Below are 18,015 nucleotides of genomic sequence, written 5' to 3' on the forward strand. Positions count from 1 at the left end.
TACAAGCCTGCCAGATTTGGGATGCTCAGCTGGGGAGGGTTGTGAGGTATGAGCCTGTATGCAAGGGCAGCCATGATTTTACTTAGCTTGACATGCCTTTTCAAGCACAGCAAACTGCCAGGAGTCTTGATCTATTTTTCTCACTGATTCTCTATCTACCTGGACAGATTAGTCAACTCTCTCTCTTTCTCTCTCTATTTGTTGTCTCTCTAGTTCATCTTCCCGTTATGCAGATACAGTACTGATTTTCCAGGACCTTTGGTGCCAAAACCTTTCTAGTTAACTGATTTTTTTTCCAAAAACCAGGGATGGTCACCTTTGCCAACATACTCTAAATTAAACAAATGTTAGATCTGGTCTCTCACACCTACCTTACAATGTCATTCTAAAATAAACTATCACATCCTCAAAATCTCAAAGCTATGAGATAATGCATGATTAATTCAAACCAACGTGAATAAAAAAACTTATTTGACTGGATGCTTAAAGGTCAAACAAGTTGTCAATCTGTTACCTGTAACGTTATGGAGCAACTAGGTGAAGTGAGGCCATGTAGACTAAAGTATTCTAACAACAAAATACCAGCAGTATATTTGACTCCCTGGTCCATCGAACATCATACAATGTTTTATTACAAAAACTATTACACTCAGCCTGTCCACTTGACCACCCCATATCAAATAAACTCCAAATATATGTGCTAAACTAATGTCAGTATTTCTGTTGAATCATTGATCCAGGTACATGAAGACTCGAATGTCAACCGTGATGCATACATACCCAATCCTTCCTGTACATGGTTCGCTGAATATGAATGGATTGGTCAGCTGATGGGAGCTTGTTTCCGCAGTAAAGAAAATTTAGTAAGAAGTATTGTTCTCTTCCTATTTATTACTTTTTTTTTTAAAATTTAAACTTCATTCTTGTGGGGTTTTCCCTCTTTTCCTTCTTCCTTTGTTTTTATTTTTTTCTCCTTTGTTCATCAGAAAATATATTTGAGTCAATTTTTAGAACTTCTTTGGTAATCACATGACTTTCTTTTTTGTTTTTTTAACAGTAGCCAATTAGGGAGCTTTTGTGTAAGTTGTGTAATCTGTAATACAACAGCCAATAAAAACTAGCAGGACATGTTCTAGATCCTACATGAAGGACAAAACTTAAGGGGTAGTTACAGGCTTCTACATGTAGCTGTGGAAGTATGGAAAGTGGGGAGAAGAGAGAGAGAGACTGCTCTAAATAACTCTAAGAGAGGAACCAGCTGATGATGGTGACAATTATAGGATCACAAGGAATATGAAGTATATGAAAGCATGGAAATCAATTTGCATGTTGGTTGGCGTTAGGAAGGGCATCCAGCTGTAGAAACTCAGATTTAGCCTGGTGTAGCCATCTGGTTTCACCAGTCCTCTGTCAAATCGTCCAACCCATGCTAGCATGGAAAGCGGACGTTTAAACGACGACGATGACGACGGCATATGTTGGATGAATTTTCATGAACTGAGTAAGCACCAATTCTGGTGCTCTCCGATGAATGGCAATCATGTCTTGTGCATAGATTCCATTTAGCATGTTCACTTTTTTTAGTGAACCGTCCAAGCACTTATGAAATTATTTCATGTGTATTGTTGCTGTTGCATGGTTAGATCGTTGGCATCTAAACTGGCAACTTCACCAAGTTGGCTTGGTGAGGAGGGTTTTTTTGGGACACCCTGTGGGGGCCATCCAATAGTGTGTATATAGAAGGGTTAACTTCAGTGATGAAAAATCCCTGAGCCAGGGTTACGATGAAGTCATGGGGAGCAGCATGGCGGATGTGAAGTTGGACATTTTGATCTTCATTTGATGTATGATCTTCATTCGGCAAAATTACATGACACAATCTGGGGAGAAGAGCCTCTTTAGCCAATGGTCAGTCTAGTGCCAACCAATCCAATTACAAGGTTACTGTCAGTTGAGAGAACTGGCGATTCAACAACTCACTTTGTCAACTTGGAAACCTTATGGAGTTCTGGCACCTCACAGTGTCACTGATTGAAGTTGGATGATTAGTAGCAGTAGTAGTAGAGTCATTCTCTTATGCACCTGACTCATATGCTGGCATGGGTTGGACAGTTTGACAGGAGCTGGTCAAGCAGAAGACTGCACCAGGCCTCAGCGCCTGTTTTGGCATGGTTTCTTACAGCTGGTTCACTGCTGCATTTTCTAATATAACTATTGTGTTATTGCTACATGTTCTAATGTAATTGCTAATTCATTACCTCATGTACCGACATAACTGTTCATTGCTGTTTCTATTAATATAATTTTTAATGCATTGCTACATGTGCCAAGTTGGTTACTAATTCATTGCTGCTTGTAATCATCGTCATCGTCATCTTAATGTCCACTTTCCCATGCTGGCATGGTTCAGATGAAAACAAATTTTAGTTACCTTACAAAGGTATTTAATTATAATTTGAACTTTTGTTTTGATCTCTTCTGATTTTTATGCTTCAAAGTAGAGTACTTAGCCACTTGCACGTTAATTTCACAAGCAAGTTGTTTGATTGATTAGGAACACTTATTGTGATAACCGGTGGAGTGCCAGTTACGTTGTGTGGTGAAAGTAGCATAGCCAGATGATTCACAAGTTTGCTTCACTACCACAAGTTCCCTGGTTCTTCAGGAGTAAGGAATCTTTTACAAAAGCATTGGGTCGACCGATATCTTGAAAGTAAAAGTGAGTTGACAGACAGCACGTGGCAGCCCATTGAATGGATTGTCCAGGCTTGTTGCACATTCTCTCACTGATTCTGTCTGTGGGGTTCTCAGTCATACTGTTTATCATGCTAATTCAGTGAACAGTTACCTCAGTTGATTGATCAACTGAATATTTATTGTTAAAACCCAGAGGAGGGAAACTATTCACTATTGTGTGGTCACCTCAGATCAGACTGTGATGTGGGGCCTTGAGCCTGACCCTTGCTGTGGCCACTTTGTATCTGATTATGCTGTGGTGACTTCAAGTCTGACTATAGTGCATTAACTTCAAATGTAATAGTGATGTGCTGTCAATATAACCATTGTTGTGAAACATACCAGTAGATTGCTAACCTAACCATAACTATATATCTTTTCAGGTGCTGTCTTTAGCCCCGTTTGTATGGAAACAGCTGTCGGGTGAAAATCTCAGTTGGGCCCAAGACTTTGCTACGGTCGATGCTGCTGAGGTATGGTATTTGTTATTTTTGAAATCTAGTCTGTATTGTTCATAACCCCATCCACCTTCTTCGAGTTTCTTGTTAGTTTCTGCTTGTTTGTCAAACCTGCTAAAAATAACAGCCAGACTTTTCTAAAAATTTCAGTCTTAAAGAAGAAAAGACATATTGTGTATGTGTGTGTGTGTGAAGGCACATGGCTCAGTGGTTAGAGCATCGAGCTTACAATTGTGGGGTTGTGAGTTCAATTCCTGGACTGGGCTGCGTGTTGTGTTCTTGAGCAAGACACTTTATTTCACATTGTTCCAGTTCACTCAGCTGTAGAAATGAGTTGTGACATCACAGGTGCCAAGCTGTATTGGCCCCTTTGCCTTTCCCTTGAATAGTGTCCTCTGCTATAGCCTCAGACCGACCAAAGCTTTGTAATTGAATTTGCTAGGCGGGAGTTACCATCATGTGTGTAAGTGCCACCGACATGGGGAGCCAGTCAGGCAGCACTGGTAACGACCCACGCATGGATGGTGCTTAATGCGTGCCACCAGCACAGGAGCAACTCAGGCGGCACCGGGATCGGCCACAACTACAATTTCCATTTGATTTGATTTGATTTGATTTTTGAATAAAAATAAAATTCTGTTTAGTCTTCCTGTGTTTTGTTTTTTCTTAATTGTGTTGTTGTTCTACATTCTACTCCAGGTAAAATTACTGGAGACCTTAGTCAATTTAGATGAACATAAATTTCTACCTGAGAACCGGTTATGGAGTACAACGTTGAGTGATGGCACTGAAGTCCACTTACGTCTGGACGAAGATGGTAACCCGCGGCGACTTAAATATGATGAAAGAAGAGACTACTGTGCTGAGGTGAAGAAGATTCGGATGTCTGAAAGCTCAAAACAGGTATGGACATTACTCAGTAGGTCACTGGTCATAAGACACAGTGTTGTTCATTAACCATGTTCCTTGCATCCCTCTCCAGCTGAGTGTTCCTAATCTTGCAGGCTCATGGCTGTTGGTGTCATATAAAAAGCACCCATACCAGTGCCATGTAAAAGCACTCATGTCAGTGCTGCATGAAAGCACCCAGTGCACTCTGTAAAGTGGTTGACATTAGGAAGAGTATCCAGCTACAGAAACCATGCCAAAACAAACATGGATCCCAGGCAGCTATTCAGCTGGTCAGCTCCCATCATACCATCCAACCCATGCCAGTGTGGAAAATGGATGTTAATTGATGTTGATGATAATACCAACCTGCCCAAGACCACCCCTTGCTTCTGTGATACAAACTTCCTGTTTAAAAATGATATCCTTGTTGCCTTGTTTTGATTTTAATTACCTTATTTTGAAATTGTATGGATAATACCGTACTAAATTCTGGTGCCTAAATTAAGCACCCTATTCATCTGAACCTAAATTTTTGTGGTTGTGGGTTAAGTAGCTTTCACACACACACACACACACACACACACACACACACACACACACACACACACACACACACAAGATGGTGATGTCTGAGATTGTCGGTTAAGTTGTGTCTATTGCATTTTGCTGCAATATTTCAGGTCGCTGCCATTCGCAAAGGGTTGTTACAAGTGATTCCAGAAGATGTTCTTCGACTCACCACATGGCAGGAACTTGAGAAGCGGGTATGTGGCGAGGCTGAGATTACTGTGGAGGCTTTACAGAAAAGTGGTGAGTTCTATCTACTACCATGACGGTCTGGATCTATGGCAAGACTAATACGTATACCATATTTTCCTGCATACAAGTCAATGTAGTGTTTAGTGTAAAAATGTAGTGCAAATATTCAAACATTTCCACTATCTTTTCAAATTCTGTTGCATTTCACATGGAATTTTCCATCTTCCAAAATTGTCTTTGTGTATGAGCCAACCTACCTTTTTTTGAGGGGCTGAAAATTTGGTCTGCAAAATTCAATTTATATGCTGGAAAATATGGTAATGATAATGTGTCTGTATTGCTGTGGAGTGTTATGTAGATTGTGTGTGTGTACTTCTGATGATTATAATGTCAGATAAGTTACCATGATATATATATATACATATATATATATATATATACATATATATATATATATATCAGGGACGTGCCACCAAGGTAGGCAGTGCCTGCCTTGAATAAAATAAAATCGTTAGCAACATTTTCCTTTTATGGCAAAATATGCACCTAATTCAATAAAATTATGAAAGTTATTCTGATTACTATGCATAAAATGCAAAATATTTTATTTTTTGTGTGTTTTACTACATAAAAGTCACCAACTGCCTACCCTGAGTAATTACTGTTAGCACATGCCTAGGATATATATAGGTGCAGGCGTGTTTGTGTGGTAAGAAGCTTTTTTCTGCCACTGTTCTGATCTCATTCCAGCTTCTCCACCCTTTTCATCTCCTACCCTTATCAATGGTCCATCACTAAATGGTTTTAGGATGCCCTGCAGCTCTTTTCCCCTTGGGCTACCACTTTAGTGCCACCATACAATCGCTTTCTCGATCTTGTCTGAGGACATGTCTGATCCAATTCCAGTGTCTGTGTCTAAGATAAGTGTGTGTAGACATTTACATTTTGTCTGTAAATAAGGTGATGAGCTGGCAAAGTACCAGTTGAGTACTAGGGTCAATATAATCGACTTATCACCTCCTCTGAAATTGCTGGCTTTGTGCCAAAACTTGAAAACCCATTATGTTTGTAAATATAATTACTATATGCATATGTAGTCTCTTGTGGAGGCGCAATGGTCCAGGTGTTAGGGCAGCGGACTCATGCTCATAGGATCGCGGTTTCGATTCCCAGACCGGGCGTTGTGAGTGTTTATTGAGTGAAAACACCTAAAGCTCCACGAAGCTCCGGCAGGGGATGGTGGCGAACCCTGCTGTACTCTTTCACCACAACTTTCTCTCACTCTTACTTCCTGTTTCTGTTGTGCCTGTAATTCAAAGGGTCAGCCTTTTCACACTGTGTCACGCTGAATATCCCCGAGAACTATGTTAAGGGTACACATGTCTGTGGAGTGCTCAGCCACTTGCACATTAATTTCACAAGCAGGCTGTTCCGTTGATCGGATCAACTGGAACCCTCGTCGTCGTAACCGACGGAGTGCCAACTATGTAGTCTCTTATATCATGTCTAATGTAAATATCCTTTCTACATCTATACATGTGTGTAAATATTTTTCTTGGCCATCTGTCTGTACATATGTATGCATAAAATTTATTTAGGCATAGATGTGTCTGTCTGTGTGTCTATTTTATATTGTTGTCTGCTTCCAGTCCATCTTGTAGATTTGGAGCCTAATGACTTACAAGTGAAGCACTTCTGGGAAGCTGTTAAGAATTTTTCCAATGAAGACCGAAGTCGACTACTGCGTTTTGTTACTGGAAGACGGCGCCTCCCTGCTCCCATTTACCTTTCTTCTGCTAAACCGTAAGTGCACACACACACACACACACACACACATATATATATATGTACATATATGATGGGAATCTTGTAGTTTCCATCTCAGTAATTTCACTCACAAGTTATTGACCAGCCTGCAGCTTTAGTAGAAGGCACCAGCTGATAGTATCTCAGCAGCAGGCATGAACAACCAAGCGCCTGGTTTGAAAGTAAAATTTCTTAAGCGCATAACCTATCTACATATATCATCATCATCATCATCATCAAATGTCCATTTTCCATGCTGGCATGGGTTGGACAGTTTAACTGAAGCTGGCCAGGCTCCAATTGTCTGTTGTGGCATGGTTTCTATGGCTGGATGCCCTTTTTTTAATGCCAACCACTTTATGTACAGGGTACTTTTTATGTGATAACAGCACCAGTGCTTTACACGTGGACTGGCATGGGTGCTCTTCAAGGCAAAAACCTTACTTTTATATATATATAAAAGTAAGCACATGTGTAGAACAAGTTGGAAAAAATAATACTGAATATTAAAAGTAAAGTAAACCTTCTCTGACTGTTATTCAGTTTCATATAACCAGTCGTTAGACACTTGTGATAATGAGAGACCCCTTTGGTCGTGAATGACCATGGGATTGTGCCTAGAAAGTTCCCCTCTGAGGCACATGTCTGGGCAAGGTTGTTTATGGAAGACCACCAGTCGTCCATGCATACCAGCCTCCCCTTTCCATGCCACCAATGTTATCCAAGGGAAAGGTAAAGGGGCCGATACTGCTTGGCACCAGTGACATTGCAACTCATTTCTACAGCTGAGTGAACTAGAGCAAGAACACAACACAGGGCCCAGTCCAAGAATTGAACTCACTAGCTCATAATTGTATGCCTGATGCTCTAATCACTAAGCCATGAACCTTCACTTGTGATAATCCAGACTAATGTGTGTGTGACTGCACACACACACACACACACACACACACAGATCTGCAGCTTGAATCAATGCTGAGTAACAATATTTAAAAAACTTTTTGTATTTTATCATGTTTTATTTCTTTATTTTTTTTGTCTTTTAGTGAAGTGGACAACGTCCTTCCTGAGTCATCAACCTGTGGTAACATGTTATTTATGCCCAGATATTCAAGGTTTGTACACCTTTGCTCTCGCTTGTTCACCCTTTCTTCCTACTTGTTGTACACTCTACCCTTATAGTAAGTTGGTTTTGCCCTGTTAACCCTGCTTGTATAAATTATTTTATAGGGGCCCAGGTGGAGGGTAGTAGACAAAGAGGCCCAGGTGGAGGGTAGCAAAGGGGCCTAGGTGGAGGGTAGCAGACAAAGGTCCCAGGTGGAGGGTAGCAGACATTTCTTTGACTGAACATATAGAGTCAAGAGTGTGAGTGTGTGCGTGATTAAAATAATGGTGCTTTTAAGATTCCAATATTCATTTACTCTGTTCTACCATTTTTCTCTCACTACAGTGCCAAGATTGCCGAAGAGAAGCTTCAGTATGCTGCCTATAACTGTATTGCTATCGACACAGATGTCAGTCCTTGGGAAGATTAACTCACTTTGCTCTACACCACAGCCACCGCCTCCCTTTCTTTCCAGTGTGTGTGTGTGTGTGTGTTGGTGGAGTTGAGGCTTGCTTGCCTCCACATCACCACCTTCATGCACTGTTCACCCCCATTTTCACAGCTGCTTACTCAGATAATGGCCAGAGAGAACTGGATCTTTTCTTTGATATGTTTTATCATATATATATATATATATATATATATATATATATATATATGTATATGTATATATATATATATATGTATATGTATATATATATATATATGTATATGTATATATATTTATATATGTATATGTATATATATTTATATATGTATATGTATATATATTTATATATGTATATGTATATATATTTATATATGTATATATATATATTTATATTTGTACAGTAAATGTATATATGGCTACATACTAGATATATGTGTGTTTATATGGTGAATATGTATGCGTGTAAGATATGTAATGTGTTTATGTATGTATGTGTGTATGTAAATATATATATGTACATATGTATGTATGTCTATATATATATATATATATATATATATATATATATAGTTCATTGAAAACAAATTTTAAAAATGGTGATAAATGTGTAGTAAACCTATGATACAGTCTCAGTAAAGATATCTATAAATCTATATATGTGTTTCTTATGATTCAATGAACAGATCCATAACCAATTTCTCTATTAAATGCTGATCTTTTCTAAAGTTTTATATATTTCAACTGTATCGTTAAGCAATTGTATTTAGAAAATTAAGAGCAACTAATTTTGTTCTTTCATTGATTTTCTCCAGTTTTCCAAAGTTACTGTCTTGCAGTCAGGGACAGAACCATATAATCAGGCTGTAAGATAGCTAACAAATAACTTTCAGAGTGCTAGTGTATGTCAGGATTAATGTGACATAACTCAGTAAGCCAATGATTATAGGTTCAAAACCTTGTACTGGTTGTAGAATATGTAACTGCTTACTTTTAGGACACTTCTCAAAGTATTGCTATGTAGACCGATGGTCATAGGTAAAAATTGAAACCTTATTGCCTGGACATCTGACATCCATATCAGTTAGACAACCAATTTTCATATCAGAAAACATGTTTTTTGTTTTCTAATTCACATAACGATATCTTCTCAGTTACCTGAAGATTTTTTACCTGGAGTCTTCCACCAATATTCCTTGTGATTTTTCATTTAATCGCCAGGCTTAAAGCAATATTTCTAACAAAAGCATCAGCTACTCAAGACATTGGTAATTAGTTATAACTCTCTGTCTTATTAATTGCTGGTTCTCTGGTTTCGTTGTCTCTTTAGCTAAAATCTAACATATTTTTACCTGTTGTTTGTGATGTATTAAATCTTCCTCACCAACTTGATATATTCAATGCATAGTATCACAAGCTGCTGGTTAGAAAGAGATTTTCTCCTCTATTTTGCTGTCTCATGAGTGCTTTAGTGTTTATCTCTCTAACTGCTGTATCCACACTGTACATAAATATTAAGCTAGGCCTGGTCTGTAGTGTTACTGTTACACACACATACATACAAATATATTTATTTGGGTGTGTATGTGTGTATATATATATATATATACACACACACACAGGATGAGTCAAAAGTAGTGCCCAATTCCTGTTGTAGGGTTGTATGACTTTCCAATTGTGAGGTGCTTTTGACTCCCAACTCTTGTTTAACAGGTTGGGATATCAAAGAGTATCAACAACATGGTACACGATCCAGATTTAGTAACTTTCAAAACTGTCAGTAAATACCTGCAAAGCAACAAAGAAAGGCATGACTTCCCAGAAACTGGGCACTACTTTTGACTCACCATGTATGTGTGTGTGTATATATATATATATATATATATATATATATATGTGTGTATATATATTTGTATATATATATATATATATATATTTGTATATATATATATATATATATGTATATATTCGTATATATATGTATATATATATATTTATATATATTTGAATATATATGTATATATATTTATATATATATATATGTATATATATTTATATATATATGTATATATATTTATATATATATATATGTATATATATTTATTTATATATATGTATATATATTTATTTATATATATATATGTATGTATGTATATATATATATATATATATATATATATATGATGTGGGTGAGAGAGAGAGTGTGTGTGTGTATATATATATATATATATATATATATATATATCTATATATATGTTGAGAGAGGGGCAGTTTCGTATACTTGTATTTATGCACAGATGTGTATTTGTGCATGTAAGTATAAATTCATACTCACACATTGCTGTGTAGCAGTGTATTTATGCATTTTTTTCTTTCCAATTATGGCCCTACCATCAATTCTCTGTTGACAGCAAGCAAACTTACCTGAAACTCACACACAAACATGTATATAATATATATATATATATATATATATATATATATGCACACCTGCATACATATATTCCCGTTCATACATATGCATATATACACATACATACACAAAAACTGGCTGTGATTCCTATTCTCTCAACAAATTACTTTAGTTTCACCCCCTCCTAAACACCTCTCACCCCTACCTTTTTACCTCACTGCCTTTTATTCTTTCCATCTTAATTCCCCCTCCCCCTCTCACACACACTCAGCACTCACCAATCATCTACCATCACTCATTCCGTTGCAAATTTCCTTGCCCACATTTCCAGACTTGTACATGCATTCACCCCCCCCCTAAAGTAAATGGATGTTTGTCAGTTTGTTAACCTCGTGGACAAGTATTTCAGTTGTTCAATCAACCAGACTACCTATTTTTTTAATTATTGTGTAAGTGCTTGAGTATACCACAGACACTAGTATTCTTAGAGTAATAAGCTGTGTTGTTAAGATGTTCGCTTAGAAACCGTGTTGTCTCTGGCTCGATCTCATTGTACGGCACCTTAGGAAAGTGTCTTCTACTATAACCCTGGGTCGACAAATGCCTTGTGTGTAGATTTGGTATACAAAAACTTTATATATGTATATATATATATATATATATATATATATATATATATATACACATATGTTTTTGTAGTGCTGATGCCATCTAAAAAGCACCCAGTCTCTCTGTAAAGTGGCTGGTGTTAGGAAGGGCATCCAGCCATAGACATTATGCCAAATCAGAGAGTGGAGCCTGGTGTGGCTTCTAGCCTTGTCAGCTCCTGTCAAACCGTCCAACCCTTGCCAGCATGGAAAACAGACATTAAATGACAATGTTGATGATGATATGCATGTGCGTCTTTGTGTTTGTGTCTTGTCACTTGACAGCCAGTGTTGGTTTGTTCATCTCATGAAACAATAGTGAGATATCTGTACATCATTGGATTTAAGTGACAAAAGTTTGTACAACGTTTTTGTCACTCTTTCTGATCACCATAGGAGGTTCCAGTGACAAGCATTGCAAGAGGACTGGTGACAATTTCGACTGCAAGTTTTATGCGTTTCTCATAGAAGAGCTGCCTTTCCTACAGTTTCATAAAAAATAATAGGAGCTTTTTGTACTCTTGGGAAATCTATTTAATTCATAGATAGTACCCTAACAGATGCTACCATTCCAGGTGAGAATGGACCTGGGAATAATAGTAATTAAGGGCTGATTCCACCTTCCCCATAACTCCAGAATTTCTGAACTGGAATCTCACCACCAGATACTGTTTAACATCACACCCAGGACAGTGTGTGTGTGTATTCAGCCACTTAGTTATGGTATTACATAATATTCCACAGATACAGTGATCCTCAGACCGAATCATGACACAATGTGCAACAAGGCTGGCTATTTCAATTATAGCTGCAGTCCATCCACTGAGCTTCTGCACAGTTTCTGTTGACCCACTTTTACTCACAAGGTCTTGTGTGTTGACCCAAAGCTGTGGTGGGCTACACTTGCTTACAATGCGATGCAGTGGGATCAAATCTGGAGCCTTGTGATTGCAAAGCAAACTTCTTAACTCCTTAATCATGCTTGCATCAAGACTAACACGCAGGTATACACACCTACGCACATGCATGCGTACTTACACTAGCTTAGATGCATTCTCATGTTTATTTTCTACTGTACCCAATCAGTCCAATGTTGTGACAACATTTGGAATAATTATATTATTTCAATTATACCCTCATAAATTCTACTCCTCATAGAATTTATGCAGGTAGCAGGCTACTACCTGTAACCTTAGATATCCACAAACTTTCAAGTGCTCAAAATCTTCTGATAATCTTTCTTGTTCCTAAGAGGCAAACTTCCTGTAGAAGCTCTATTATTATTATTATTATTATTAATTATTAGTATTAATGATTATTATTATTATTATCATTATTATTATTAATATTATTATTATTATTATTATTATTATTATTATTATTATTATTACCTCCACCACCAAGGCGGTGAGCTGGCAGAATCGTTAGCATTCTGGATGAAATGCTTAGTGGCATTTCGTCCGTCACTATGTTCCGAGTTTGAATTCTACCGAGGTCGACTTTAGCTTTTATCCTTTCAGGGTCAATAAAATAAGTACCAGTTGAACACTGGGGTCGATGTAATCAACACATCCCCTCCCCCATAATTACTACCCTTGTGGCAAAATTTGAAACCGTTATTATTATTATTATTATTATTATTATTATTATTATAAATTATTTATTCTGACATTGTCTTATTATAAAGATGATGATCATGTTTATTATTATTATTATTATTATTATTATTATTGGTAGTGATGTTGGTGATTGTGATGATAGTTATAATGGTCAAGATGTTGGTGGTGGTGCTGATGGAAATTGTGATGATGATGATTATGGTGGTAATTGATCATGATGGTGGTGATGGTGGAAGTGCTTGTTGATGACAGTGATGATAACGGTGATGCTGGTGATGGTGTTGATGCTGTTTACTGACAGTGGTGATGATGATGATGATGATAATGATTATGGTGATTTCCTCTTACTAACTCTAACAAAAAAAAAATTTGTGAACAACAACAAAGCAAAAAAAAAAAAATTAAATTGAATAAAATTATTTTTTCTTTCCATTTTATTTGTCTTCAGTACATGTATCTATGTATGTATGTATGTATGAAATGTATATAAGTAAACTATTTATATATGTATGCATGTATTTATGTATATTAATATCTTTAAGTATATATGTGTGTACGTCGTCGTCGTCGTCGTTTAACGTCCGCTTTCCATGCTAGCATGGGTTGGACGATTTGACTGAGGACTGGTGAAACCAGATGGCTACACCAGGCTCCAATCAGATTTGGCAGAGAGTTGATTCCGCTTAATTGCATACCAGATAATTGCATAATTCAGTTAACTTCACAACTTTTCAAAACACCAAGTCGTTTCACATTAAAATCTATGTAAAATTAATTAGTTAATTGCAGATACAATTGACATCAATTTAGGAAAATTGCATAAGAATATTTTTTTTCTTTTTCTCTCATTTTGAGTAAAACATTAGTAAAAACTGTAACATTAAAAATGAAATATATACCTGATATAATATGTCTATAATGATTGCATGTGTGGATATATATATATATATATATGCATGTGTGTGTAAATATTGGTTTTAAATTTTGGCACATATGTATACATGTGTGTGTATGTTTGTATATATATATATAAATAAATATATATATATGTATGTATGTATGTGTGCATGTAAATATATTTGTGTATAAATATGTGTGTATATTTACATGCTTGTGTATAATGTATGTGTGTGTATGTATATACTATGTATATACATTTACATTTTGAAGCTATGTGTGTGTTAAGTGATACCAAGCAATATTGAAGGTCAAGAGTAAGACATAGTCACATGACTATTTACGCATAAATTTTCACAAACTGTTTAACCCTTTTATTATCGACCACTGTCAGACAACTCATCCTAAAGTATTCATATTTAAATCAAACTCTCATAATATGAACAATATTACGAGATTTTTACTTGGTCAAATCCAACATAACGCAGTAAACTCCCTTCTGCCCAGTACTTCACTGGAAACCTCAAGCAACCAAGAAAAATGTATTATTAATTAGAAGTCAAAAGAATTTGTGATAATTTGTGTTAATTAATTAATTGTCATTAAAAGAAAATTTCTACTGTATCATTGCTTCTTCTCAAAGTAGAGTACAGTATTTTGTTTTACTGTATCTACGGTACCTGTATTTTATTAGGTTAATAAAACTTCTTCATTAATTAAATCGCCCTTTATTTCTTCCTATTTCTCTCATTTCTATTATTTTTAGAATATTAATGATAACACTGATGTATATTTTGAGAGTTTTGATGAGGTCTGTAAAGTGCTATGCTAATATAAAAAGCGCGGGATCACATACCCAGAAAATTCAATTATATAGAAAACCTTCAGTCCTTGTGATGTTGGATAGGAGAAAGTTTCTAGTTTCCCCTTCTGATGCACAAATGTATAGACTTTGTGACCTGCCAACACGGAGCATCCAACGTAATGTTGACCGTGAGAGAGCACTTGCTCTGTGAGATTTAAACCAACCATTTGCAATGATTGACCCTGTGCCTTATTTATTGCCATTGCAAAGGAGAGCTTGAAAGGAAATTGAAGGCGCTTAAACTTGTAGATCGTATCAGAGAGAGGGAGGGACATTGGAGTTATAAGAACATCTTGACCAGCGGCCGGTCCATTCAAGATGGTTGCCTGCAGAACATGGGAGTATAAATTTTGATTATCATGCGGAACTTTCCAAGAAGTCCTCGAAACTTTCCAGGAAGTACCACCCTTGAAACTTTCCAGGAAGTAGTTCATCCTCGGAACTTTCCAGAAAATACCACCCTCGGTACATTCCAGGAAGTAGTCCATCCTTGGAACTTTCCAGGAAGTAGCTCATCCTCGGAACATTCAAGGAAACCCCAGGAAGTCCCATCCTCGGAACTTTTCCAGGAAGTCCTTGGAGCTTTCCAGGAAGTAATTCGTCCCCTCGGAACTTTCCAGGAAGTAATTTGAACTCCCTCGCATTCCAATCTATGCACCCGTCTCCACATGTGTGCCATTTTTCACGCGAATCCACCCAGCCATTTGGCGGTGAACCTCGAGACAAGAAAGAATGCAACGGTCGCCTATGTTCAATTTATATTATAGATATATCTATAATATATGTATGTATATATATATATATATATATTAATAATATGCATATAAATATATATATTAATATATACATATATATATATTAATAATATACATATAAATATATATATTAATAATATACATATAAATATATATATTAATATATACATATATATATATTAATATTTCTATATATATATATTAATAGAGTATATATATATATATATATATTAATATATATGTTTATATATATATATATATATATATGTTAATATACATGTATATATATTTATATATATATATATATATATATGTTAATATACATGTATATATATTAATATATATATATACCTTAATATATATATATATTTATACACACACACATATATATACATATTTATACATATATATGTGTGTGTGTGTGTATGTGTATAGTTTTACATGTATATATTTACACACACGCACATGCACACACATGTATGTATGTATAAATGTGTATATATATATATATATATATATGTGTGTGTGTGCATGTCTATGTATGTTTGTGTGTGTGTATATACATGTGTATGTATATGTACATATATACCCGGCATCCGGTGGCTGGCACATTCCTTTGTTGAAGTGCACCTGAACACTATACACAATAATTTCATTATCATTATTTTTATATATGAGACTATGAATGAACTAATCTAAAACAATGGACAGCAATGGGTGCCATGCAATTTTAAAAACATAATTCAAGGCTTTAAAAATTCTATGTTGAATGGTTGAGTACCCTCAAAAACATATTAGTCATGATGTTGTTATACACAAATATGATTAACCAAGCAGTTGTGTTCTTTATTTTCTTCAAAATTTTTAACTTTAAAATAAAACCTTCTCTTTTTTTTAACTTTCCATGCGAACTGCACCAATGTTAATTTTGTTTGATATTTCGTGTGTCACAATTTCAAAAAGATTATGAACCAATAACGTAGAATGTATGTTTGTTGAAGGGACAGCCGAAGCATTAATGTGAATGTAATTGAAATAAATATGTTGTCTGTTGTCATAGTAGATGTATGTGGGTAAAATGACAGGAATCGCTTTCTTGTGTGGGATGCGAGTAGAGAAAGAAAAAAGGAGATGTAGAGAAGCGAAGCAGAATAATGGGGGTTGACAGCGTAAAGTTTCTTTCGGAGCAAGGAAAGACATGAGAAGAAACAGTCAGAGTTGAACCGGGAAGATTCGGTTTCATAAAGATATATTGTTTCAAGGTAATATGGGGAGGAAAGAATTCATATTGCACCCATGTCGATCCAATGCCTGCAAGGAGAAAGGAAAATAAACATCTGATGGTTATAGGGGTGGATATATATGAGTGTGTGTGCGTGTGTGTTTGTGTGTGTGTGTGTGTGTGTGTGTATTATTAATAAAGAATATTTATATATGTATGTACATACACGTATATATACACACATACACACACACGCATATATACATTTGTACATACATATGTGTGCATGTGTGTATATACATGTATGTGTGTGTATATATATATATATATACATACACAGGTGGACATCCATTATACTAGAAGACCACCTATGGTCTTAATATTCAATTTTTCACCCTTATTATTAGAATTTATAACATATATATATATATATATACACCTACATTTATACATGCACCCACATATATGCATGCATGTTATATAAGTACTCATACATGAACATACATAGACAAACCTGTGCATATCTATGTATGTGTGAGTGTGTATACATACATACATACATACATACATACATACATATATATATATATGTATGCTTATATGCTTGTATATATTATATCGTCATCACATCACATAACCAACTAGGGAACTCCTGAGAGTCATGTGATATGACTGGATACACAGGCACCAGAAGACTTTCTCTTTATACCAATGACGTCATCATAGTTTATGTTAATAATATAGTGGATGGATCCAGGGAGATAACTGTGTTGACTTCAACTTTTACCATCTTGTGATGGTTGTGGTTGTAGTGTGAGGGGTGCTGGTAGGGGGTAACAGCTACAGTGGTAGTGTGAGGGAGGTAATGTGAGAGCCGATTCTGTGGTTACGGAGTTAGTGTGATGGGTGGTTGAGTGTGTGATAATGATAATTTGGTGATTGTGGTAGCTTAAATAGTGGCTCTAACCGTATTGGTGGCAGTGGCAGTAGTAGTAGTAGTAGTAGTGGTGGTGGATGTGGTGGTGGTGGTAGTAATTGAGGTGGTGTTGCTGATGTATATATGGTGATGGTAGCAGCAGTAATAGTAGAGATATCACTAGTGGTATTAAATATAGAAATAATAGGAATAATAAATATAAGAAGTAGTAGTATGAGAAAGAATGCTAGCCACCAAGTCATTCTAGTCATGCTACATCTCATCTGTTATCTAGCAACATTGAAGTCTGACAGTAGCAGTGCTATGATAAGAACAATATGTATGTGGGTTGGACAGAGATACAAAGACAGATATTAACAGGAGAGACAATTAAATGCTGTTCTATTCACCCTTAAGTTAACAGGTTCAAACCTTAGTGATGTCATTATGTTTTGTTTAATCTCTTGGCCATTCTCTGTGACCTTGCGTCTACTGTTTA

At 36.0% G+C, this 18,015-nt stretch overlaps 1 protein-coding gene across 2 annotated transcripts in view; it reads left to right on the forward strand.

The window, feature by feature from the left end:
* The window catches only part of LOC106881563 (E3 ubiquitin-protein ligase HECTD3), a 41,353-nt gene extending 33,027 nt beyond the window's left edge, over positions 1 to 8,326 (forward strand). For both annotated transcript variants that reach the window (XM_014932012.3, XM_089362038.1), the window contains exons 12-18: positions 741 to 863; positions 3,120 to 3,209; positions 3,894 to 4,097; positions 4,766 to 4,895; positions 6,494 to 6,647; positions 7,697 to 7,765; positions 8,101 to 8,326. In XM_014932012.3, the coding sequence (XP_014787498.1) occupies positions 741 to 863; positions 3,120 to 3,209; positions 3,894 to 4,097; positions 4,766 to 4,895; positions 6,494 to 6,647; positions 7,697 to 7,765; positions 8,101 to 8,185 (855 nt within the window). In that variant the 3' untranslated portion in view covers positions 8,186 to 8,326. The remainder of the gene's footprint in view (positions 1 to 740; positions 864 to 3,119; positions 3,210 to 3,893; positions 4,098 to 4,765; positions 4,896 to 6,493; positions 6,648 to 7,696; positions 7,766 to 8,100) is intronic.
* Positions 8,327 to 18,015: the final 9,689 nt, after the last annotated feature.

This window comes from Octopus bimaculoides, chromosome 13 (assembly GCF_046866305.1).
Source record: "Octopus bimaculoides isolate indiv1 chromosome 13, ASM4686630v1, whole genome shotgun sequence".
Lineage (NCBI taxonomy): Eukaryota > Metazoa > Mollusca > Cephalopoda > Octopoda > Octopodidae > Octopus > Octopus bimaculoides.